The sequence below is a fragment of the Polyodon spathula genome, chromosome 33, assembly GCF_017654505.1.
Source record: "Polyodon spathula isolate WHYD16114869_AA chromosome 33, ASM1765450v1, whole genome shotgun sequence".
In the NCBI taxonomy this organism is placed as follows: Eukaryota; Metazoa; Chordata; class Actinopteri; order Acipenseriformes; family Polyodontidae; genus Polyodon; species Polyodon spathula.
Window position 1 is genome coordinate 5,867,543 of NC_054566.1, and position 25,806 is coordinate 5,893,348.

The window sequence follows — 25,806 nt, forward strand, 5'->3', positions numbered from 1 at the left end:
CCAGAGCCAGTGTGTGTGAGACAGCCTGAAACCCTGACTATGTACTCTCACTCAGCTCCAGAGCCAGTGTGTGTGAGACAGCCTGAAACCCTGACTGTGTACTCTCACTCAGCTCCAGAGCCAGTGTGTGCGACAGCCTGAAACCCTGGTACCACCAAGCAGCAGCAACGTTGACTTCTATAGCGTTGGTACTGAAGTAGAAAATATAGAGAATCAGAAAGATATTGAACAGATGCTACTGATAATACTGCTGGTGCTAATAAAGACAAAACCTCGGGGAGCACGCCTTTAAAGTTGTACATCTGATTTGAATCTCTATAGAACACACAGTCTAGTGAAGATACAGGACAAATCCAAGGAGACGCATCATGACTGGCCACGCTCAAGACGGTTAGGAATCCCAGGTGCTATTAAATGGAACAGTAAGACAGAGTGAAAGAACTGACAAGCTCGCTCTTGGATGCTAACGATGAAGGAAGTTCAGACTGTACCTGGCTGCCTGGGTTTATTGGGGCGAGCAGGATGTAGTTCTGGTCTCCTGAAGCAGCACCGCGGGGGCCCTGCACAGTGTGGGCTGTTTTACTCTCTCCCTGCTCCTGCTGGGCCAGGCCATTACGAAAGCCTTGGTCAGTCCCATGGTACTGTATGTGGCAGCTCTTCCTCTGCTCTGAGGGGACTGGCTGACTGCTGTAGTCAGTCCCCTTGTACAGTATGTGGCAGCTCTGCCTCTGCTCTGAGGGGACTGGCTTATTGCTGTAGTTCTTCTCCCTCTTGCAGGACAGAGACCGAGGGCTGTAGTTGCACTTGTACGATGGTCGGATCAGGCTTTCAAAACCTGGCTTGATCTGAGGAACCGTCCTCCACACTGAAACAGTGATCTCACCGCGGCTGTTTCTGGAAGCCAATTCAAATGAGAAATAAATCAAAAGAAAAATGAGATGACAGACCCTTGAGAAAAAAAAAAAAGTGTACAAATTGACATTTGAGATGATGAACTAATCTAGGTGTAGCAACATGATGTGCACCCTGTCCACTCAATGCACAATATACAGCATGATCACCAAGGCCTTTTTTGATTAAGTAACAAAGAAAAATATCTTATCTAACTGAATATCCCTGTACTAAACAGAAGAGTAGCTAAACCAAGAGCTCCAAATACTAAGTGCTAATATATGAACTATATTATTGGCTGGCAGACAATTAGGATTTGAATATAAAGTGTTACAGTACACCCTGCAGTGCTGGTGCTCTGATCTCGTATTGTTGGGACAGAAAAACGACAAGCAGCAAGTATCAAAACAAAATATCTGTTACGTGAAATTCCAGAGATAAGGGGATTAAATACAGTCACTATATGTGGTGTGCACAGCCCCAAAACAGCCAAGCAACTTCCAAATGTACCTTATAGTGTGCGCGAGCTCTACACACTTCCACTGCTCCACTGGTTGTCCATTCAACTGTAATACAGTATCTAACTGCTGTAACCCTGCCTGGTCAGCTGGACCTCCTACAATAGTATAACAGCTGTTAATTATCAAAAAAAGACATCATTAATATGCAGATTATAAACACTGCAGCCATGTCACATGTCCACGGATAAAATGGGAGAAAAGATTGGCTAATTCACTGTAGACAACAGGGAAGAGTATGGCATGATGACAGCATGGCATGAAAGTGCTTGGCAGAACAGCTTGGCATGATGAGAGCTTGGCCTGAAGAGAGCCTGGCCTGAAGAGAGCTTGGCCTGAAGAGAGCCCAGCAGTTTATTACTTACGAGTGTAAGCACATGAGTGGTTTCTCACTAGTTGGGTCACAGTCTATTTCTCTATTCATTTAAAAAATCTGTGAAGTTTCATATATATTTGTGACTGCCCATGTAGGTAACTTTGATAAGAGATTAAAAAATGCACACAGGCAAAGTATATAACCATAATTGCACAAATAACTGTAAAATGCAAGAAAGACAACTTTTTGTGGTCAGCTTCTATAAAACGGCATTTCTGAATTTTAATGTTTTACAAAAATTACTTTTTAGGTACCGGTATAAAAATTTAAAAAAAAATAAATCAATAGATTTTGAAAAGTATGCCTTACCTGGGTCCACTGCCTGCACTCTAACTGGAGAGTCACAGCAGATGGTGAATCCATAGCCATCCTTTCCTCGAAGGATTGTGACCTGGAAGACAATCCCAAACAATTCACGAGTTCATGTTTCAACAGCATTAGCTTTCTGTCATTCTTCTGCTCTCAGACAAACTAAACCATCCAGACTCTTGTTACGCTTGTAATCTCTACAGGCTTTAGAAATGCTGGTGCTGTATGAAACACTAATGCACGTATCTTGCTTTATACCAGCACCTCGAATTCACAGCCCGTACAGCCACAACCTTTCTGCAACCCCGGTTAAAGAAACACACTCCTGCAGGCGCCCAACTCTGGAAGCACTGGAAAGTGTCTCTCACCCCTCCCATGAAGCACTGGAAAGTGTTTCTCACTCCTCCCATGAAGCACTGGAAAGTGTTTCTCACCCCTCCCATGAAGCACTGGCAAGTGTTTCTCACTCCTCCCATGAAGCACTGGCAAGTGTTTCTCACCCCTCCCATGAAGCACTGGAAAGTGTTTCTCACCCCTCCCATGAAGCACTGGAAAGTGTTTCTCACCCCTCCCATGAAGCACTGGAAAGTGTTTCTCACTCCTCCCATGAAGCACTGGAAAGTGTTTCTCACCCCTCCCATGAAGCACTGGAAAGTGTTTCTCACTCCTCCCATGAAGCACTGGAAAGTGTTTCTCACCCCTCCCATGAAGCACTGGAAAGTGTTTCTCACTCCTCCCATGAAGCACTGGAAAGTGTTTCTCACCCCTCCCATGAAGCACTGGAAAGTGTTTCTCACCCCTCCCATGAAGCACTGGAAAGTGTTTCTCACCCCTCCCATGAAGCACTGGAAAGTGTTTCTCACCCCTCCCATGAAGCACTGGAAAGTGTTTCTCACTCCTCCCATGAAGCACTGGAAAGTGTTTCTCACCCCTCCCATGAAGCACTGGAAAGTGTTTCTCACTCCTCCCATGAAGCACTGGAAAGTGTTTCTCACTCCTCCCATGAAGCACTGGAAAGTGTTTCTCACCCCTCCCATGAAGCACTGGAAAGTGTTTCTCACCCCTCCCATGAAGCACTGGAAAGTGTTTCTCACCCCTCCCATGAAGCACTGGAAAGTGTTTCTCACTCCTCCCATGAAGCACTGGAAAGTGTTTCTCACTCCTCCCATGAAGCACTGGAAAGTGTTTCTCACCCCTCCCATGAAGCACTGGAAAGTGTCTCTCACCCCTCCCATGAAGCACTGGCAAGTGTTTCTCACTCCTCCCATGAAGCACTGGAAAGTGTTTCTCACCCCTCCCATGAAGCACTGGAAAGTGTTTCTCACCCCTCCCATGAAGCACTGCTAACTATCCCCTGAATCAGCTGAGGCTCACCTGTATTTTTTTTTTTTTTTTTCTAGATAACCAATTCACTATAAGAATCATTAAGTATTGGTTAGATTTTCACAGACGTTCAATGCTGTAATCCTTTAAGTCAAATATTTAGATGTGCATTTTTCGGCTGAACTGATTGCACCTGTATGACAATATTTGATGTTCTGCCCAAAGCAGCTATGCCAGATCCTTTAAATAACTCCAACAAATCAATGTTTTCCATTTTTGTTCTTTTTATTAGCCTATTATATTATTTTACTGTCTCACCTAATGTGCAATAATGAGGTATTTTCATAAAATATAAATATTGTTAAAGGCTGAATGGTGTGCAACCTACAAAAACAACAGGCGTGGTCTGTTCAAAAACACGCTGCCTCCATCAGCCAAGTGGGGTTCTGTCTATCTCACTGGGAAGCTGACATGATGGAGCAAACAGGGGGAGGGTTTCATTACAAATAACTGCAACAGCTGAGGATCGAAGGATTATTTTCTATAAATCTACTTATACAATTCCTTATAAGCATAACTATATAAAACACATTGCAAATCTCCTACAATAACATTTGTTATATGGGCAAGTGTAAGCAGTCTGAACTTAACAGCACTGCTTCTGAATCTATTCACTGCAATGGCTTATCTCTTACATGTAAATATCAAGGTATTGGAGTGTTTGTAAATGTTTTAGTAAAGATTTGAATAGAACAATATTAAAGTGCCACAAGCACTCTATTTGGCTGTTTCACAGTAGGTCACAGTGCAAAGGTCCAGGACTAACAGTGTGTTTGCACTTACGGCACAGAGCTGAGCTGAGCTGGTGTGGAGATGACCAGATTAAAAGATCATCATGTGGGTCACCCGTTTACACTCGAGCACGGACCTAAACTGGCTTTGGCGCCGTACGTGCACACAATAGCCCCTGAACGGCAGTGTGTGCCCAATGACGTCATATCGACCAGCCCTTGCGTGAAGACATTTCCCCTCCCAAAACACAAGGAAGTGTTTCAATTTACAAGCCGGTCATTTTTGTCACCAAGACTTAATTGAACCATCAGAAAAGGAGCGAAGGGTCAAAAAATTGCAATAGGCGCCCTCTACTCGTTCATAACGGCTGCTTCTTTACATTCCCACTTCCAAAGTCTCTGCAGTGTTATTGTGCACATTTACGTGTCAGTCGGACAGCTCTTGTTATATGTAAATATAAACAAACAGCTCCCCTTTATTTCCTTACCCAGGAAAAGGACTTGTTTTTGCTGTTCAACAAAAAGCGAAACTCATTAGTTTAATAGCTAAAGAAAAACACCTGTGACTGTTGTGAATGTTCTCCCCCCCAGAACTCAAGTTTATTTACCATAACAACGCAGCACAGTTCTGTCTGACTCAATTAAAAAAATTAAGCCTTTCATAAAATCTAAAGATTTCCTTCTCGGGAGGGTGCAGTGCTTTGTTTAAAGAGAAGTGCTTACACATATATTCACATCACGGCCCCTGCGGTGACACACTTTGAAAAGGAAAGCCTAGCCATTTAAATTGACAAACTAGCTCTATGTGCAGGTCTAAAAGCACTTTACTTTTAAACAAAGGACTGTATTTGTTCTGTGAAGCAAACCTTTCCTTTTCTTAGCAACTTTACTGTAATGACTGGTTTAATTCCACAAAGAGGTACTCACAAAACCAAACATTTCCTCATGTTGATCACAGGCCTGTAGATGTGCGAATAAATATTTCTGAAAAAGTTTCAAGGAAACTAGGCTTGTTTCACATTTATCCCACATAAATTTCACATTATAGCACATGTATAATATTCTGTTTCTATTTTGGAATCCTCTGCCTTTCTCAGCATTCTGTTAAAGCTAATTTTTGTTATTGCAAAAATAAACCCACCAAGATTTTTTTTCACTTTATGCATTTTATGTAATAATGTGTTGTTTTATTATAAAAGCTGAATCTCTGCTTTAATATCTTTCAATAGAACAATTAAAAATTATAGAAATCACTTTTTGTGTTTTTTCTCTAGCCCAAATACTTTTGTCTGTGATTATGTATTAAAATGTGGTGTTTACTTTATCTACTATTTATTTTGATAAATGTTGTCCTCCTTTCATCTTAGGAGTATTTCTAGAATCCAGCCCATGTGGTCTCAAAAGTCTCTTCCTTCCGCCTCGTCTCTCTCTCTCTGCTTTCGTCTAACTCAGGTCTGCTCTCTGTCTCTTCCTTCCGTGTCGTCTCTATGGGTGGAAGAGCTTTTTCTAATTATGCGCCCAGACTCTGGAACTCACTCCCTGAGAATGTCTGCCAGGCCAATTCGCTTCTGATTTTTAAAAGTAGGTTAAAAACTTGCCTTTTTGATATTGCTTATTCTTGATTGTACAGCACTTGTGATAACTCTGTTGTGAAAGGCACTATATAAAAGAAACAACTGTATTATAATTAATTTAGCTGTGATAAAGTACGGCCTACAAAACGTGTTGTTACTCTTGGGATATTTTTCTACTTTAAATAACATGTTCCATATAATGGCTTTGATAACCTTTCTCAAATGAACAAATATCTGAACATGAATCTTCCCTGTCCACTACATGTATATATATTATACAGGTAGTAGACAAAGAAATGGAAACACCAATGTAAAGTCACTTAACAGGATATTGAGCCACCACGTGTGGCCAGTACGGCCTGTATGCCCTGTGGCAGAATCTACCAGCCTCTGGAATTCGGCAGGAGGGATGCAGTGCCATTCTTAGCCACGCTTGCTGTGAACAGACCTGGAGTCTGAAACTATGTTAAGGAAAAAGCAACACTGAGGGAAAAATCAATTTATGCTTTAATACCCTAGTAAAGAAATGCTGTATTAATGATGACTGATCTTGTGGGAAAACACAAACTCTCCAGCTCAGCCAATAGCTGTCTATGCCCTTTACAGAACCAACACTGCAGTATGGTTTGTAAAAACAATTACAGGACTAATTAAGGGCCAGCAAAAGCAGCTCTGGCTCCTACCTACCGTATCTTAGGCCTCTATGAAACGTTACAAGAATATTTAAGCACACACACAGTGCCTTCATGCCAAGACAATGCAGACCAAGAACGAACCCACATAGGTAGAAACCAATACATCAATGGAACAGTTTTAAATACATTTTTATCCGTCAAAGAAAAAATGTTTGGAAAATTTGTATTATTAAAATACATTTCAGTTCCCTTTCAATTGAATGACAACCATTACCAAATGGAAAGAGTCCTCTCTGACCGCCAATCACTGAGCATATATAAAAAAAGCTGCCCTATCAGGGCCCTGCTGTGAGGGGAAAGTCTCTCCCCTCTCCTCTGAAGAGGGACGTCCTCACAGTCGCACATGGCCATTTTCTCTCTTATTCCCCTGAGACAGGTCACAGATTGCGTTTGTTTTCTTCTACCGACAAATTTAGTTAACTCCACGACAAAATCACGCTTTCGAGCGTTCTCGAGAGTGCTGCTAACTTATTTTCATGTCAGTTTAATGACTAGAGCTGGTTTCAACCCCTCTTGGGAGATTTGGTAAGCGGCCATTACTGTTTTTTTTTCACTGCACGAGGCTTCGTGTAGTTGCCAGATACCGTGTTGAGAGCTGTTCTGGTGCTATAAGGAGACCCCAGGCGTCACGGCGTTGTCCTCTACGCCTATTTAAACCGGCCACAGCGACCACAAAAAAAAAAAAAAAAAAAGCTCGGACCTAGTGCCCCTCTCAAGCCTCCGGCTCTCCTAGCGCGGCTGCGCTTGCCTTCAGTGACCACGGCGACTGAATTGGCTGCATACCCCGGCATCGACCGCGGTTTTCCCACCAAAATTGAGGCAGAGAAAAACAGCGCCTACCCAGTCCTGACTGACTCAGCACTGGTGTAACCATCTTCGGTGCCACCTACAGCCCGGCACCGACCGTGCCTACCATCGGCATCGACCTTGGAACAGGTCGACTCGGCACCAACTGTTCGGCATTGACCGCGCTCTTTTCGACGGCGATCCCAAAACCGATTAACAGCCCAGCACCGACCAAACTACCCATCGGCACCGACCGCGTTCTTTTCAATGCCGATCCCAGCACCGACTGATTCAGTGCCAGTGAACAGCTTCAGGGCCGTCTACAGCCCGGCACCGACCGCACTACTATCCGCACCAACCGCAGCAGCTTTACATATGACGCTACGTCAGTACAATCGACTGGTCCTCCGCTGAGTTCCACCAGTGTGACCAGTGCGTGGCGAAGCTGCCCAGGCAGGACGAGCACCGGTCATGCGCCAGATGCTTAGGGACTTAACATGCAGCCAAAACACTGGCAGGTGAGCTGGACTGCTCTCCATGTAGGAAGTTCTCCAGAAGAACTAAGCGCCAGATAGCAGCCTTATCCCCAGCAGAGTTTCTCTCACTGAGCCAAGGGAGAATGAGGTCCGTGGTCCAAGGTCCCCAGCAGAGGTCATTGTGAGGGAAATTTATGTATTCTAATATAATTCTATATTTTTCTTGTATGTGCCGAGTTATTCCTGCATTCTTTCTCTCATCTTCCCTCACCCAACTTAAAATGCAAGCTTCAATAGAAACTAAGGAAGCAGTCTGCAGATCTGCTAGCCAGGGCCAGGAAGAAATGAACAAGATTGTGTTGATTAGATAAGGATACCAGGCCAAGTGGCTCAAGAAAGTGGATCTGTTTTTCTAAATGGTCAGACTCTGATAAAATGGCTGTCTCTTTTCCTAAAACTTTCTAAATACAAGATTGACACTAACATTTTGTTTATAAATTTCTTAAACTACAATACCAAACACTATACACATCGTGATGATTGCTGTCTGTCAAATTGTATTTTGATAACTGTCGGTATGATATTAAGGATTGAAAATATTTGTTTTGTGCCTTACAATGACATTTGGCACATACATGGTTAAATCAATAAAGAATAAGTTACAATTTAAAATGAACAAATAATTATTTATAACCAAACATAATTTGTGTTACTCAGGCTCTGAGTAGCCATGTATAATAAGGTATGGACTTATTCATATTTTTGTGGGCAACATGAACATGAACGTTTTACAGAGACAGGAAGGAGCACATTGGAGTTATTAATAAAATAGACTTTTCTTAAGTTACCTTTTAAGAAGATATTTCATGGACAGCCTTATCCAAGGCGTGGACAACTATTCTTTGAAGATCAAGGACACGCCTTTTCTAAGGACAACTGCCAATGAGGTTACATTTTGGGTCAATCCCAAATGATTGGCTGGTGTCTCAGAACACCCATCTCATGCCAATTGTAAAGACTGGAAATTGAATGATTTCTGGGTCTTGATTTCTCCATCAATTCAAGATCTGTTTTGGACCTATTCTTTGAGGAATCATCTATATATCTGAAGCTACAGAAGATGCCTTGTTGGGGAAAACCTTCTTCAACTTAAGAACTTCGATCTGCCTTGGAACTAAACTTTGAAATGAACTGCAAGCAAAAGACAATATCTTTGAAGAGCATTAACTGCAATTGACTTTCCATGTGGGATTTTAAAAGAAAAACTTCACACATTGTTTTGGAAATCTAACAATTTGCAACAAAACTCCAGGACTCTTAAATCAAGTTTTGCACATTAATGGATTCTTTTTACAACTGTACCTGCAAAACTTTGAAACATTCCTGCTCTTAAAACCTTTCTTCAAGCGCCACAAGGGTAAATACATAATTCTTAACCTATCAAGAATTGCCTATAGCTATTAGATTTAGAAGTGAGCTATATAATAAAACTAGTTAAAAATCATTATTTCTTAAATTGTCTGTGTTTTTTTTTTTTGTTTGAAACAAGATGCACTTTTATAGAGTAAACATTCCTGATTTAATCTATTAAAATTAAGCCTGAACTGCGCATTACTATTGGAGTAATGTATTGCTGTAGTTTAGAGCATAATTGGTAAACTACAGTGACCAAGTTCTTTAATAGTAATTTGTGAGGAATCCACGTTGTGATGTGACCTTAGATGTAAAAACGTAACTATACACGACATCATCTAGGACCCCCCCTGCTACAGTGAACAGAGAGCTCCCTCGCATACCTGGGTCACACTCCCCTTCCCCACCACCGGTACAGAGGCGTAGTCACCTCAGTGGGAGACGGAGAATGGTCACCGTATCCCATTGCGAGAGTCCGCTGAAAATGTGCATTATAAATATCATATGGGAGATACTGAAATTGGAGAAGGAATCTATGAAAAAGACCTAGGAGTTCTTTGTTGGAATTAGTGGGTATAAAAAAAGGCTAAGACACAGAGTCGTGCAACTGTATCGTCACTAGGGCTGACGACTTAATTAGTTAAAACGAGTACTTTTGTGAAAAGTGTTGAATTTAAATCAAGGGAAGTAATGTTAAAACTGTATCTAGGACCCCCCCTGCTACAGTGAACAGAGAGCTCCCTCGCATACCTGGGTCACACTCCCCTTCCCCACCACCGGTACAGAGGGGACTTTTTCAGCCTGAAAAAAGAAACAGACACCTCTCTGGAATCAACTCCCCAGTAATGGGGAGGATCAATAAGCTACTAACAACCAAACGAGCAAGATGGGCCGAAGATGGTCACCGCCGAGGCGGTACCGCTCGAGGGGACAGGCGGTTGTCGCGCAGGCACCGCTCCCCTTACCAACGCAGGCGCAGACGATCCAAGTCGGAGTCGTCTCTGAGGCGTCCATGCTCGGCTGAGCGGCGCTTTACGGAGCTAGCGGAGACTGTAAGGGCTCGGCAGACCATGCTACAGACCCTACTAAAATCTCAGGGCAGCTTGCCCTATACCACCAGGCAGCCCCAACCACCCCAATCCTGATCTCCAACTCCAGCACACAGACCTCCGAGCCCAGGCGAGCTGTCACTCACGGCCTCAAGGTCGGACATGTCCGAACCCGCCACATCAGTTACGCAAGCCACAGTGGGGGGGCTCTATATCGCCCCTTCCGCATGTATCACAGAGGGAGGAGTTCCAGGCCTTGATGCAGCATGCAGCTGCTGCCACGGAGGTTCCCTGGCCAGCGGAGCAGGAGGGAAAGGGGAATCACTTCATAAAACAGAAGGGGCATCCACAGCATGCCCTCCCCTTGTGCCAGGATTTTCTGGAGCAAGTGCGCTCATCCTGAAGCAACCCAGCATCCACCCCTCAGCCTCTAGGACAGCAGAGGCCCATCCTCATTGCATATTAAACTACCAGTGGTTTTGGAAACTTTAAGACCTCCCCCACATGAGTCAGAGGAGGACCGTAGACAGCACACGCTATGCCCGGTTCGAGCTCTGCGTTGTTATCTGGATAGGATGGCATCCTGGAGACAGTCCAACCAGCTGTTTGTCTGCCATGGGTCCAGCTCTAGAGGTCAGGCCCTATCGAAGCAACATCTAGCACACTGGGTGATGCGATACGCTTGGCGTATGAACAGACGGACTCCCCCTTACCAGGGGACTGTGACAGGGTCTTCCTCGGGTCACACGCGTGGGTAGCCGCTGTTCAAGCATACAGAAAACCGTACAAAAAGTGCAAAATAAAACACAATACCCCAAACTATAACTCAAAAGGTGCCGTGAAAACGGCAGGCCTTGCAGCAGCCCCGATCACAGCGATCAACATGCTTTTATACTGACGCTCCGCTGAGACACGCCCACCTGCCTGCTGGAACAGCTGATTGCTTTCAGCTGCTGCTCCACGCAGACGGGTAATCGTCCCCAGCGGAGCGCCACAGCAGCTAAACAATTAAATCAATATTAACAATTAACAAAAACACATACAATAAACTACATATTCCATTGTGCAAGGCTTACGCTTTGCCACATATCCTCCCGCTCAGAATGGAACCCATAGGGGTCCATTCGACAAAACAACAAAAAAAACACAAGGGTGGGTGGGAGGGAACATTAGAGCCAGGTGCAACCTCCATACCATCATACCAGACTCCAACGTCAGCATTGCTATAAACAAACATGCACACACATACAACCACTATCCACATACCAATAATTAACAACAATACACCCACAATTATTACCCCCTAAACCCAGTGTCCCTTCACGGGGCTCCTCTCCAGAGGATTGACCCGCCTCCTTCTGTGACGATCCCCCACAAACGACAGGTCCTCCTTCGCTGACGCTCGGCAGGCAGTTCCTCCCGCTGGCTTCCGGGCAGGCAGTCTCTCCTCCTCCCTCGCCAGCTTCCAGGACCGGAACTCCTCCTTCTGCAGCTCTCGGGAACGGACCCTCCTCGGCCTCTCTGGCGTTCGGGCGGGATGTCTCGGCTCCTTCCCAGTGCCTTTAAGGACAGCGGCTCCATCCCTCTCCTTCAGCAGCCCCTCAGGGTTACCTGCGGTCTGCCCTTGTCCCCCCCAAAAAATTTCAGGGGTTTGCTCCTCCTGTCTCTCTGTAGCCATCTAGCCTTGCTTCGGCAGGATGCAGCGGAATCCACTTCCGACACCATATGTGACAGGGTCTTCCTCGGGTCACACGCGTGGGTAGCCGCTGTTCAAGCATACAGAAAACCGTACAAAAAGTGCAAAATAAAACACAATACCCCAAACTATAACTCAAAAGGTGCCGTGAAAACGGCAGGCCTTGCAGCAGCCCCGATCACAGCGATCAACATGCTTTTATACTGACGCTCCGCTGAGACACGCCCACCTGCCTGCTGGAACAGCTGATTGCTTTCAGCTGCTGCTCCACGCAGACGGGTAATCGTCCCCAGCGGAGCGCCACAGCAGCTAAACAATTAAATCAATATTAACAATTAACAAAAAGACATACAATAAACTACATATTCCATTGTGCAAGGCTTACGCTTTGCCACAGGGACATTACGGCCCATTCTACCAGGGGCCAGGCAACTTCGTGGGCTTTCCTTCATGGCGCCTCCTTAGATGAGTTATGCAATGCTGCTACATGGACAGGTAGTCAGACATTTGCACGTTTTTACCGCCTTGATGTTGCAAACCGAGCGAGACCCTCTCTGGGCTCTAGGGTGTTGCAGGCGGCATGCCCTTAGGCGTCATGTGGGCTCTGATGCTATTGAAAGGGAACGTTAGGTTATTACCATAACCCTGGTTCCCTGAAAAAGAATGACAACCATTACCCTTTGAGGTCATGTCCCCAGCTGACCTCTGTTTTCAAAAGAAAATGGCGATATGCTACTGTGAGGGCTGGGAGAGTCCCACCTATCTATCACTGAAGGGTCCCCCCCTCCCTATCAGGGCGCCGTCTGGCAGAGAGGGCTCTTCCCATTCGTAATGGTTAATCAGTCTCTTTCAGTATCCAGTAGGTTTCTGGTCAAACATATACGTTTCTCAGTAATGTTTATTACATTTAGTACACTGCACTTCATAGTCAATGTTAAGAACAGCTCCAATATGGTATGCTGCATATGTACTATACACGATAGACAGAGAGATAGACAGACAGAGAGATAGGTAGATCCTAGACAGAGAGATGTCAGACAGGAGATAGACAGACAGAACAGACAGATCTAGACCAGACTGATAACAGTAGATAGACAGAGAGATAGACAGACAGAGAGATAGGTAGAGACAGACAGAGAGATAGATAGACAGGGAGATAGACAGACAGACAGACAGAGAGATAGATAGAGACAGACAGAGAGATAGATAGAGACAGACAGACAGACAGAGATAGATAGGCAGAGAGATAGACAGACAGAGATAGGTAGACAGAGATAGATAGAGAGATAGATAGACAGATAGATAGAGACAGACAGACAGAGATAGATAGGCAGAGAGATAGACAGACAGAGATAGATAGATAGATAGATAGATAGACAGATAGATAGACAGACAGACAGATAGATAGATAGACAGAGAGATAGACAGATAGATAGATAGATATTTCCAGTATCTGTAAATATTTTCTGTTTCAAGGTACCTACTAGAGTTACCACAAAATCACACTAATACTGTTTCTGTGTTCTGTATTTATACACATATTAATCTGGTTTGCTAGCAACCAGAATAGTGGTGAAGCGACTCTGTGTCAACTAAAACTATGACCAATCAGATATACAGGAGTGCTTTTAATAACCCTAAATAATCTACAGCTATGATCTAGAATTGCATCACCTAGAATTTCAGGACCGAGACAAAAGTTATATGAACATAATTTTGATCTTTTATTTACCATGTAAATCAAAGAAACTACAAAATGATATTGATGAGTCTACTGGGACCATAATAGTAGTACAGTATTTCATGTTAGATTTAAAAAATGTTACACTTTTAATTTCAGTTTTTTGTTAAGTTATATGGAAAACTACAAAATGGTATGTGATTCGATATGTTAACGTAAAATTATTCAGCAGGTTCCATTCAACTTTAAGCAAAATTAGTTAATTCTACAGGCTGATTCTAAACATTTGGCCTCAGCTGTACAACACATATAAATATAAAGTATAGAAAACCATGAAAAGCAGACTAAACCTGAACACCACGAATCAGACACCAAACTCCCCACATAATAATAGTACACACAAAGAAGCAACAACATCATGAAAAAAAGAAAGTAAAAAAGCAAACAAACCCCACACACCTGCATGCATCTGCGCTCGGAACACACTTTGCAAAGCCTATAAAACGGGTTCATGTTTTCAGATGAAAAAGAAGTCTCCTGCATTCAGAAACGCAGAGCCCCACACAACAAGCTGTAGTGCTCTGTTTGAGCTGCCCTGATTAACCACAGTGAAATTGGCACGGCCACTCATGGGAACCCAGCACCGTAAAGAATGGCAGGAAACAACCTCTGACCTCCCCAACCCCTGGCTGTGCTGTGTGCCTCTACATGATAAGCGAGAGGGCTTCCTGAACACTGGGACAACAAGGAGGAAAGCTACCTTTTACATTACAACTCCTCTCATTAGTATTCTCAGCTCTGTTCTCTATTGATGCAGCCGTTTGTTCTTGTGGCATACTTGGGATGCGTGAAAAACATTGTTTTTCTAATGTTCCCACATTCACTTTACAGAAAAAATAAATACAATCTTAAGTCAACAGATCTTGTTTCAGCGATTTGATGATGAAAGGACTTGCTTTCAAGCACATGCCCAAAAATAAAAACAGAAAAATCGAACAATTAAGTGTGTTTGTGAAAAACGTGTGCGAAAGAGAACAATACTCAACTGAAAACTGCACCACTGCAGTCAAGTACTTTTTTCAGGTCTAAAAGCCTGAGTCAGAACTTTACACATGATTTCCCACAGCTACAAGTTTAGTTATTCAAGTGCAGTACAACTGAACTGTGCAATAAACAGAGAAGATATCTTCAAGTATTCAGCAATGCAGTTGTTCTCAACTACAGTCCAGATTTTTATTTTAATATTGTTCTATTTTGTTTGTTTATTAAGTTGTATTTGTTGTGTAATTTGATAATGCACATACACAATCACATCACAGTCTATCCAAACTGATGTTTAAATGTGCACAACAAAGCCATGCAGATTTAAAATAAACACTGTATTTGGGTCCTGGTTAAAACAAAAAACTGAATTGTTAATGACTTCAAAAGGATCATTATGTAATCCAATTGTGCATTACGGAGTCTGAACCATTCCCCTACACTAAACATTGCGCTAGAAACAAATCACATTTCAAAGTCCAGTCTGAGGAATACAGCGAAACGGAATCAAGCCGAGCAGATAAATCGGAAACATTGTTCAGACCCGTTTCCTATTTCAGCCCTGTGTTTGCGTTTCCTATTTCCTATCTTTGTCTCTCATATAAATTCACCCCCAGACATTTGCTTGGGAAATGTTATTGCGAGATTGTGTTAACAACATACAGCTTCTCTTATTGCTTGTTTTAAAATAAATTAATACAAAACAAACTACGGTGCTATCCAAATGTAACTGTCATCAATGTAACATTGTGTACCTCACATTACAATAGAATTGTCATTTGCAGATAATACCACTTGAAAATAATTTGGAACTTGAATGTTATTACAGTTGTCTGCCACATGTCTATTCAATACAAAGTATCTGAAGTGTTTTTAATGACGCAGCTACCTTGTGTAAGACGGATGCAGTTAGCATTCTAGTCACTGCTATTAAATTAAATCATATCCACAAAGTATTAAATGTTTTTCCTGCTACCAAATACGCTGAGAGTGCCACAGAAGCAGCCTTCTAATATCCTTTGGTAATCAAACTTAGGACACATTCATTAGTTGAAGCTAAACTGAAGCAACTTACCATCTCTCCAACCACAAATGGCAAACCATATTAGACAGAACTACATAACTGAAACAGAGCTAAATACACCACATAATTCACCTTGTTTTAGGGTTAATTTAAAAAAAAATAATAATAATCCTAAAGCTGTTAAATCAACAAACCCTAGAAGCAAAAGTGAGGAAATTTCAACTCACCGTTAAGCTGTCCATATTCTGAGGGCTTCTCCTCTCAGTGTGTGCCGCATGGTTTGGAGCTTCTGCGAGCAACACAAAAGAGTCAGTGACAGCAACACTCCTTCTACACAACATGTTACACAGAGACAGGCTGTTGTGTGTCCCAAGAAGAACATTCCATCAGCAGAACATACATATATTATATATATATATATATATATATATAGCTATATAGAGTGTCAGCAGTCCAGCTCTAGAGACTCTGCATTGAACCATGAGGTAAGGAGCTAGCGAGAAGGAAACTGAACTCAATCAGCCCAGTATCCACAGGCCTCTGCAGGGTTTCCATGGTGACTGCTACTGGTGGATGGTGCAATGTTCTTTTAAAGATTCCTATAAGAAGACCATTCAACTACGGGACAATGGATCTAGCCTTCCCTCTTCATTATTCAGGTGGAATGTGAAAGCTACCCTAACTTGTTTTTTTTTAGCTGTATTTTCTACTACAAAAAACACACACACATTGGTTTGTCCTGAGATTATAAAACGGCATCACTGAAAAAAAAAGTATTAATCCATAAAAAGCTTACAGCACTGGCCAATACATCTAGTACATAGCAAGATCCTGAGAAACATCATGTTTTATATATTACTTTTAACTGTGAAAACTACTTTGGATGTTAGTTCCACTTTTAGAGCCCTTCTGGCATGCAGTATCATTACCAGTGTTCAGAAGACTGAAGGCAACTGTGAAATCAACTAAGCGATGGGGCACTAAGAGGGATATCTGTCAAAGGGTATGAATTATTCTAAGCACAATACAATAGCACACTTGGCAACAAGAACCACAGGCACTAAAACTGCTGGGCTAAAGTCATTCTTATGTAAATGCAGAAAGTCTGAGGCCCTACAAGGTAAACACGGCTATTCGCATGTTTGTATCCACTGCTGCTCAGGTCTTGTATGGAAAGAAAGAAAAGCTGGTTCCTAATCACTTAAAAAAAGAAAGCCAGACAAACTTGCAGAGGAGTCGCGTTCCTCTTTGTAAACAATCTCAAGTATCGTTAGACACACGCAGGTGACATGCATGCTCCGTGAGTGCTGTCAACATGAAGTCTAAACAGACAGGCTCCTCTGTATATACACATACACTTATACATGTGTTAAAGAAAGCCCCGTGTTATGAGAATTACAAAAGCAGGGGCATACGTCAAAACAGATGTGTGACTTGCATATCTATATGAAGACAAAGAGGCACTTGAGTAAATAACTTGAGCTAAACAATGCCCTTGCTATTAGAATCACTTGTGGTTTGAACTGTTTTCAAAAACTTTACTTTCTGCAACTTTCTCGCAGGTCTCGGGGCTATAATAGAATACTACATTGCATAACACCTTCAAATACAATCATACTGAAGCGTCACTATCCTAACATATTAATTTAAAATCAGGAACACTTATTTAAAAGAAATTTTAAAAAAAATAAATAAAAAAAATAAAAAAATCCACCCTGCAGAGTAATTTATTAAGGGCACCTGTGTATAAAGAACTGCATCTACAGTAAGTGTCCTTCACTATGGATCAGCAGGACAGGCCCATGGGCCAAAGCTGCCCTTTAGTTAGTCTGGTTATGAGCAGCACAAATTCAGAAAGACACCCAACGAACAGGGCAAGACGTGAAATTAAATTTAAAAATGTGGTAGAAAAACATATGTCTTTGCACACATCATTTTGTATTATTATCCACCTTTAATATGTGGTATGGGTATTAAAAAAAGAAAGTAAAATGTAATTTTCACAATTCTTAAAACACACATGAACCGTTTTGGAGGCAGGAAATACCGGTTTGAAGTACCAGCACAATCAAACGATATTTCAGGAGCATGTTACTTTATTTATTCCTACAAAAAGAGATCATTTATTTCAACCTAGCAATACAGACAACAATGTAATGGAGCAAGAAACTGTCGTGCTTTCGTCTCGCACTGTGTGCAAAGCAGCAGTATAAGAACCAGTCCCACCTCAGGATGTTATGATAAGGGATGTTGTTTTTCACAACTTGATTTCTAACCTGTAATTTAGTCCTCTAGCCACACGATATCGATACAGCCTCCTTCTTTAACTCAAGTAAGACAGTTTCACAATCTTCACTATAGCTAGACAAGTCTCTGTATTTTTACATATAATTCTTCAGGGCCTTTGTGTGGCACAATTACAGTGCATCATAATCTGGAGATATATGGAGGAGCCCAGTCTGTCTGTGGCAGATTTACATACATCTAGATGTTGTCAACGATACCACGGAATGCTCCAAACCAGAACAAAAAAAATAAAGTATAAAATGACCTGCCCTCAAGTAGACATTGTCTAATGACTATTTGACTAAGCTTAATATCAGATTAACAATGTTTATATTAATTATACTTAAAAAAAAAAAAAAAAAAAAAAAAAAAAAAGTGACAGCAGATAGCAGGCTGAAGAACAGTTTAAGCATTGGAAAGTAAGGGCTGAAACCGCAGAAAAAAATGTATTTGACTGTATATCACAATCTACATTTTAAATGGCAATTGTTTATACAGACGCACAATGCAATTATCATAACATTTTCAAATGTAACACTGACTTCAGTACACGATAAAGAGCATCTAAATGTGCTGGCTTTGCTATTTCAATAGTCTGCTGTCTTATTTCCAGAAAATGTAAAACTGAAAACGAATGACTAGAGATCTCATTGCAACGTGATTAAAAAGAAAGAATGGATAGCAGCTTTCTGGTCACAGATAAACGCATGAATGTGTGGACATGCAGTATCTGAACACCCGACCCATCGGCACGCATAGTGTCATATAAACTACAGTACCCATGGAGATTATTCTGACAAATGCTTTTAAAAAGAGGAATGGTATTTGACAAGATACTGAATCTTCTAGTGATAACCCTTTTAAACCCATGCCTTGCCTACACAAAGCAGTTCCAAGCAAAGCAAACAGCACTTCCTTTCTGTTAATTAAAACAGATGATTAAAATCAGAATCAACTTGCACAACTTACCCTGACGCTGCTTCCGATACCGCACAGACACTTTCAAATGTTTTGTCCTTCCCAGCTCTTCTCCCAGGAGATAGTACCACCCACCGACTTCCTGAGGCATTCACATCAGAAAAAATCAAGTAAAAACACCAAAATATGGACAGCAACTGCAAAAATGACATTTAAAAAAACTGAGCCATGATTAAGAGCAGCACAGGGGGTTCCACACAAACTCAGCTGGCTTGTACATCATTCAGCTTGAGACTTTCAAACACAGGTTGTGAACCTGGGAATAACAGCAAGTTCAGTTTTACCCAGCAGCTGATCTACCCCAAGCAGCCAGATGGTTCTTTGTTACATAAAGGAAAGCCATGGTTTCCATTTCAATCCTGATAAAATGCTTACAGTCCATATACATAAACATCATGACAAATAGATTCTCCTTCTAGACTACAGGAATTCAAATTAAATGGCAAATCAAAAGGGCAAAAGAAACAGCCTGATCTGCAAATTAAGGCAAAAAAAAGAACCCACATTTAAATGAGGCAAACCCAACAGTCACTCTTAAACATATCCTGTTAGAGTCTTACTGAATATCTGTGTGTTAGACACATAATACAGTGAACACACAGACTGGAACCACTTTCCCCTTCTATTAAAATGTAATGTCTGTTATACAAACACACTTGGCAGCATGTAAACATATTGAGACACCCCAGAGACTTCTGATTAAAGAAAAGCTGTTAATTCTGTTATAACAAGACTCCTGCTGTTAATTCACAGAACAGTAACAGTCACCAATCCCAAGACAATTAACGTATTCTAACAAATAAACATGCTATAGTAACAGGTAAACAAAGTCAGCTTTCCGTGAGACAACACTGTGGATCACACTGGAAGAGAAAGCTTCTTACTAAAATGCTTTATTGAAGGGATGAGTAGAAAGAAGCAGGTGAAGGGTGATGGAACGTCAAGACGCTTGATCCAAGCATTACACCCATATCTGTGTATCCAAAAAAACAGTAAGTTACAATATAACTGCTAGACTTGGGAGGTCAGGTGCTAGACTTGGGAGGTCAGGTGCTAGACTTGGGAGCTCCTTATTTACAACACACTTTTAAAAGTAGCTGGCCTCAGAGAACAATTAACTTCTCTTGGCATTGCCATAGTCGCAGCAGTGATTAAACCTAATACATTAGGCAAGCAGACAGCACGGATGTGCCCTATAGCCTGGGAATCGTAGGTTCAGGTCCAGGCTATGTCACAGCCGACCGTGACTGGGAGTTCCTAGGGGGCGGCGCATAATTGGCCGAGCGCTGCCCGGGTAGGGAGGGCTCAGGTCGGCTGGGGAATCCACAGCTCACCGTGCAGCAGCGACCCCCTGTGGCCTATAGGGTGCCTGTGGTTCTGCAGTGGAGCATCCAGATCTGTGTTGTCCTCCGGCACTATAGGTCTGGTGACCTCACTGTGGACCCGCAGTGCGAAAAATGACAGATTGGCAGGAGCACGTTTTGGAGAGGACATGGATTCGGCGTGCTCAAGCCTCTGTTCCCCGAGTGGGGGGGGGGGGGCCGGGGGTTGAGAGTGGTGAGCAGAGGACATAGATAATAATTGGGAATACTTAATTGGGGAGAAAAACCAGGGTACAAAATTGAAGACCACTAAATAAAATTTAAATTTTTTTTTTAAAAAAAGCTTAAAATTCTATTTCTTTCCGTTTCCAATACTGTGGCGGATATGGCAATTGAAAGCCTCTGAATAACACTATGTAACACAATTTTTGTTCCTGGGTAGTAAGTGTTATTTCCTAATTGCTTATGCCTCAAAAGTATAGAAAATGACTATTATTCCCCACAGACTTTGCTTTTGTGACCAGGACAGTGATATTTTGAAATATCACTATTTCCAATGGGAAAACGGGCAAATGTGTGTCTTTTCGTTCACATAAAGTCAGAAAAAAACAACATATGAATCCAAATTAACATGTATTTGTACTAAAGTAATACAAAAAAGACTGCAAAAGATTTAGAAGTGAGTAGTTTTTCGAGATTTACGATTATACTGTAAATTTACAGTTTAATCGTAAATCTCGAAAAAAAAACTACTCACTTCTAAATCTTTTGTAGTCATTTTTGTATTACTTTAGTATAAATACATGTTAATTTGGATTCATATGTTGTTTTTTTCTGACTTTGTGAACGAAAAGACACACATTTGCCCGTTTTCCCATTGGAAATACTGATATTTCAAAATATCACTGTCCTGGTCACAAAAGCAAAGTCTGTGGGGAATAATAGCCATTTTCTATACTTTTGAGGCATAAGCAATTAGGAAATAACACTTACTACCCAGGAACAAAAAAAAAAAAAATGTGTTACATGGTGTAATTAAATAAACCATGAGAAGCAGGAAAGCCATCAGTCTGCTGTGAAAAAGCCATGATTCTGCAGTGATGTGTTTCTCCCACTTAGCTTTTTTGTACCTTTGTGCACTATTGTTCCTTGCTAAAATAGTGCAGTCCTGAAGTGCTCCCTGAGGGCTGTCTGAGAGTGTGTGTTGACAGAAAGAAAACATTTAAAAAGAAAAACACAATATACAATACATTGATTGTTTTAGTAACACCCATATTGAACTGTAAGAAAGAAAAAAAAAAACTGTTGTTTACTGTTCCATATTAAAACAGATTTTAGTCACTATATAGCATGACACATGCAGTAATGTACATACCAATAATGTTTAATATAAAAACATGCCTTTTAAGTATATAAAAGGTCATGTGTGGCTGTAATATGTGAATTTTATAGCTTGGAGAGACAGCTGACAGAAGGAAATAGATGCTATTGGGGATGGTTAGGGTGATCCACCCTAGATAGCATTATTCAGCTCTGCGGTTTCAGACTGAAAGGAAAGAAAATGGACAGGAGACACAAATAATACTTTACAACAGACAACTCAACTGCACAGCTCGAGATCTGCAATGAGAACTCTGGGACAAAACATAAGAAAGTTTACAAACGAGAGGAGGCCATTCGACCCATCTTGCTCGTTTGGTTGTTAGTAGCTTATTGATCCCAAAATCTCCTCAAGCAGCTTCTTGAAGGATCCCAGGGTGTCAGCTTCAACAACATTACTGGGAAGTTGATTCCAGACCCTCACAATTCTCTGTGTAAAAAAGTGCCTCCTATTTTCTGTTCTGAATGCCCCTTTGTCTAATCTCCATTTGTGACCCCTGGTCCTTGTTTCTTTTTTCAGGTCGAAAAAGTCCCTTGGGTCGACATTGTCAATACCTTTTAGAATTCTGAATGCTTGAATCAGGTCTCCGCGTAATCTTCTTTGTTCAAGACTGAATAGATTCAATTCTTTTAGCCTGTCTGCATATGACATGCCTTTTAAACCCAGAATAATTCTGGTCACTCTTCTTTGCACTCTTTCTAGAGCAGCAATATCCTTTGTAGCGATGTGACCAGAACTGAACACAATATTCAAGATGATGTCTTACTAATGCATTGTATGGTTTTAACATTACTTTCCTTGATTTAAATTCAACACTTTTCGCAATGTATCCAAGCATTTTGTTGGCCTTTTTATAGCTTCCCCAAATTGTCTAGATGAAGACATTTCTTAGTCAACAAAAACTCCTAGGTCTTTTTCATAGATTCCTTCTTCAATTTCAGTATCTCCCATATGATATTTATAGTGCACATTTTTATTGCCTGCGTGCAGTACCTTACACTTCTCCATTAAATGTCATTTGCCATGTGTCTACCCAGTTCTGAATCTTGTCTACATCATTTTGAATGACCATTGCTGCTGCAACAGTGTTTGCCACTCCTCCTACTTTTGTGTCGTCTGCAAATTTAACAAGTTTGCTTACTATACCAGAATCTAAATCATTAATGTAGATTAGGAATAGCAGAAGACCTAATACTGATCCCTGTGGTACTCCACTGGTTACCTCGTTCCATTGTGAGGTTTTTCTTCTAATCAGTACTTTCTGTTTTCTACATGTTAACCACTCCCTAATCCATGTACATACATTTCCCTGAATCCCTACTGTGTTCAGTTTGAGAATGCATCTTTTATGCAGGACTTTCTCAAAAGCTTTCTGGAAATCTAAATAAACCATGTCATATGCTTTGCAATTATCCATTATCAAGATTGCATCCTCAAAAAAATCAAGCAGGTTAGTTAGACATGATCTCCCTTTCCTAAAACCATGCTGACTGTCTCCCAGGATACTGTTACCACATAAGTACTTTTCCATTATGGATCTTATTATAGTTTCCACAAGTTTACATATAATAGAAGGCTTCAGGCTTATTGGTCTGGTCTGTAGTTACCTGGTTTGGTTTTGTTTCCCTTTTTGTGGATCAGTATTACGTTTGCAATTTTCCAATCTGTTGGTACCACCCCTGTGTCAAGAGACTGTTGCATGATCTTGTTTAGCGGTTTGTAAATTACTTCTTTCATTTCTTTGAGTACTATTGGGAGGCTCTCATCCGGCCCAGGGGATTTGTTTATTTTAAGAACTCCTAGTCCCTTTAACACTTCTGCCTCAGTTATGCTAAAGTTATTTAAAACTGGATAGGAACTGGTTGACATGTGGGGCATATTGTCCGTATCCTCCTTTGTAAAAACTTGTGAAAAGTAATCGTTTAATATATTTGTTTTTTTTCGTCTATGATTTTGCCATTTGTATCTCTTAGACATTTAACCCCTCTTTGAATGTTCTCTTGCTGTTGTAATACAGGAAGAACATTTTTTAATTGGTTTTGGCCCTCTTTGCAATGTTTATTTCTATCTCTCTATGCCTTTATAACTTCTTTTTTGACTTGCGTTTGCAGTTCTGAGTACTCTTTCTGTGTACTTTTTGTTTTTGGTAAAGTGCCTTTTTTCGCTGAATATTTTTTTTAATTGATCTATTAAACCATTTTGGCAATTTTGTTTTAGATTTAGATTTGTCTACTTTTGTGATGTAATTGTTTTGCGTAATGTGTCCAGGCAGTGTCCCAGGCTAAGAGAATGGATGAGATGTGTCCAGGCAGTGTCCCAGGCTAAGAGAATGGATGAGATGTGTCCAGGCGATGTCCCAGGCTAAGAGAATGGATGAGATGTGTCCAGGCGATGTCCCAGGCTAAGAGAATGGATGAGATGTGTCCAGGCAGTGTCCCAGGCTAAGAGAATGGATGAGATGTGTCCAGGCAGTGTCCCAGGCTAAGAGAATGGATGAGATGTGTCCAGGCAGTGTCCCAGGCTAAGAGAATGGATGAGATGTGTCCAGGCAGTGTCCCAGGCTAAGAGAATGGATGAGATGTGTCCAGGCAGTGTCCCAGGCTAAGAGAATGGATGAGATGTGTCCAGGCGATGTCCCAGGCTAAGAGAATGGATGAGATGTGTCCAGGCAGTGTCCCAGGCTAAGAGAATGGATGAGATGTGTCCAGGCAGTGTCCCAGGCTAAGAGAATGGATGAGATGTGTCCAGGCAGTGTCCCAGGCTAAGAGAATGGATGAGATGTGTCCAGGCAGTGTCCCAGGCTAAGAGAATGGATGAGATGTGTCCAGGCAGTGTCCCAGGCTAAGAGAATGGATGAGATGTGTCCAGGCAGTGTCCCAGGCTAACAGAATGGATGAGATGTGTCAAGGCAGTGTCCCAGGCTAACAGAATGGATGAGATGTGTCCAGGCAGTGTCCCAGGCTAACAGAATGGATGAGATGTGTCCAGGCAGTGTCCCAGGCTAAGACAATGGATGAGATGGGAGAATGTGGAACAGCGCAAGATTGCCTAGTGAGATTTGTGGACAGTGGAACAGAGGAGGATCAGCTTCTTGATCAGGTCCACATATGACATTCTTCCATCACTGAAGAACCTGAAATGTGGAGGTATAGGAGAGCCCTGCATGTCCTTTATGTTCATCATCACCGGCTACCCTGAAGCACATTCTCACAGGATGTAAGGTGGCTTTGAGCCAAGGCTGCTTCATTTATAGTGGGTCCACGACCCTAGAACGGAAATCGTTACCTTCTTCACTGGATTATTCTATAAGATCAACAGTGGTGGTTGTAGTCGTTATCGACGTGTGCACAATTGGGATTAAGGTCCCTCATTCCTCCGTCCAGGAAAGTAACCAACGTAGCAAAGGAATTTTGAACGAAGATTAATCATGAGACCTCTTACTTCCTGCTAGAGATTAAAGTGGTTGGAGAATGATGTTTATCGGAAGTTTATTTTCACCACACCAGATTGCTACAAATCAGGAACCTTCGACCTGACACTGGATTGTCAGTCCCTCAGTAGTCCCTCCTCCCCGGTGTACCTACTGCCGTGATACTCTTGTTCTTTATGAGAAGAAGAAATTCTGATTAGTTATCCACTGAGGAACAGTAAGGTGGAGAGTCCTGGTTTACTCCTGGTTTACTCCAGTAGAGGTGGAACAGCAGGGTGGGAGTCCTTGTTTCCCCCAGTAGAGGTGGAACAGCAGGGTGGAGAGTCCTTGTTTATCCAAATAGGTCATCTCGACCTTGTCTCCCCACTCGGGGGTGGTCTGGGTTTATCCAGTAGAGGTGGATCAGCAGGGGTGGAGAGTCTGGGTTTATCCAGTAGAGGTGGATCAGCAGGGGTGGAGAGTCTGGGTTTATCCAGTAGAGGTGGAACAGCAGGGGTGGAGAGTCTGGGTTTATCCAGTAGAGGTGGATCAGCAGGGGTGGAGAGTCTGGGTTTATCCAGTAGAGGTGGATCAGCTGGGGTGGAGAGTCTGGGTTTATCCAGTAGAGGTGGATCAGCTGGGGTGGAGAGTCTGGGTTTATCCAGTAGAGGTGGAACAGCAGGGGTGGAGAGTCTGGGTTTATCCAGTAGAGGTGGAACAGCAGGGGTGGAGAGTCTGGGTTTATCCAGTAGAGGTGGAACAGCAGGGGTGGAGAGTCCTGGTTTAT

General features: G+C 42.1%; 1 protein-coding gene across 2 annotated transcripts in view; it reads right to left on the reverse strand.

The window, feature by feature from the left end:
* Window positions 1–25,806, reverse strand: part of LOC121303545 (regulator of G-protein signaling 3-like) — a 148,856-nt gene that overhangs the window by 117,265 nt on the left and 5,785 nt on the right. The window contains exons 6-10 of one of the 2 annotated variants that reach the window (XM_041234300.1): window positions 18,899–18,989; window positions 15,871–15,932; window positions 2,095–2,176; window positions 1,402–1,507; window positions 492–894 (exon numbers count right to left, since the gene is read on the reverse strand). In XM_041234300.1, coding sequence (XP_041090234.1) covers window positions 492–894; window positions 1,402–1,507; window positions 2,095–2,176; window positions 15,871–15,932; window positions 18,899–18,989 — 744 coding nt within the window. Of the gene's footprint in view, window positions 1–491; window positions 895–1,401; window positions 1,508–2,094; window positions 2,177–14,037; window positions 14,175–15,870; window positions 15,933–18,898; window positions 18,990–25,806 lie in introns of those variants that run through there. The other variant, XM_041234301.1, reaches the window with a different exon arrangement.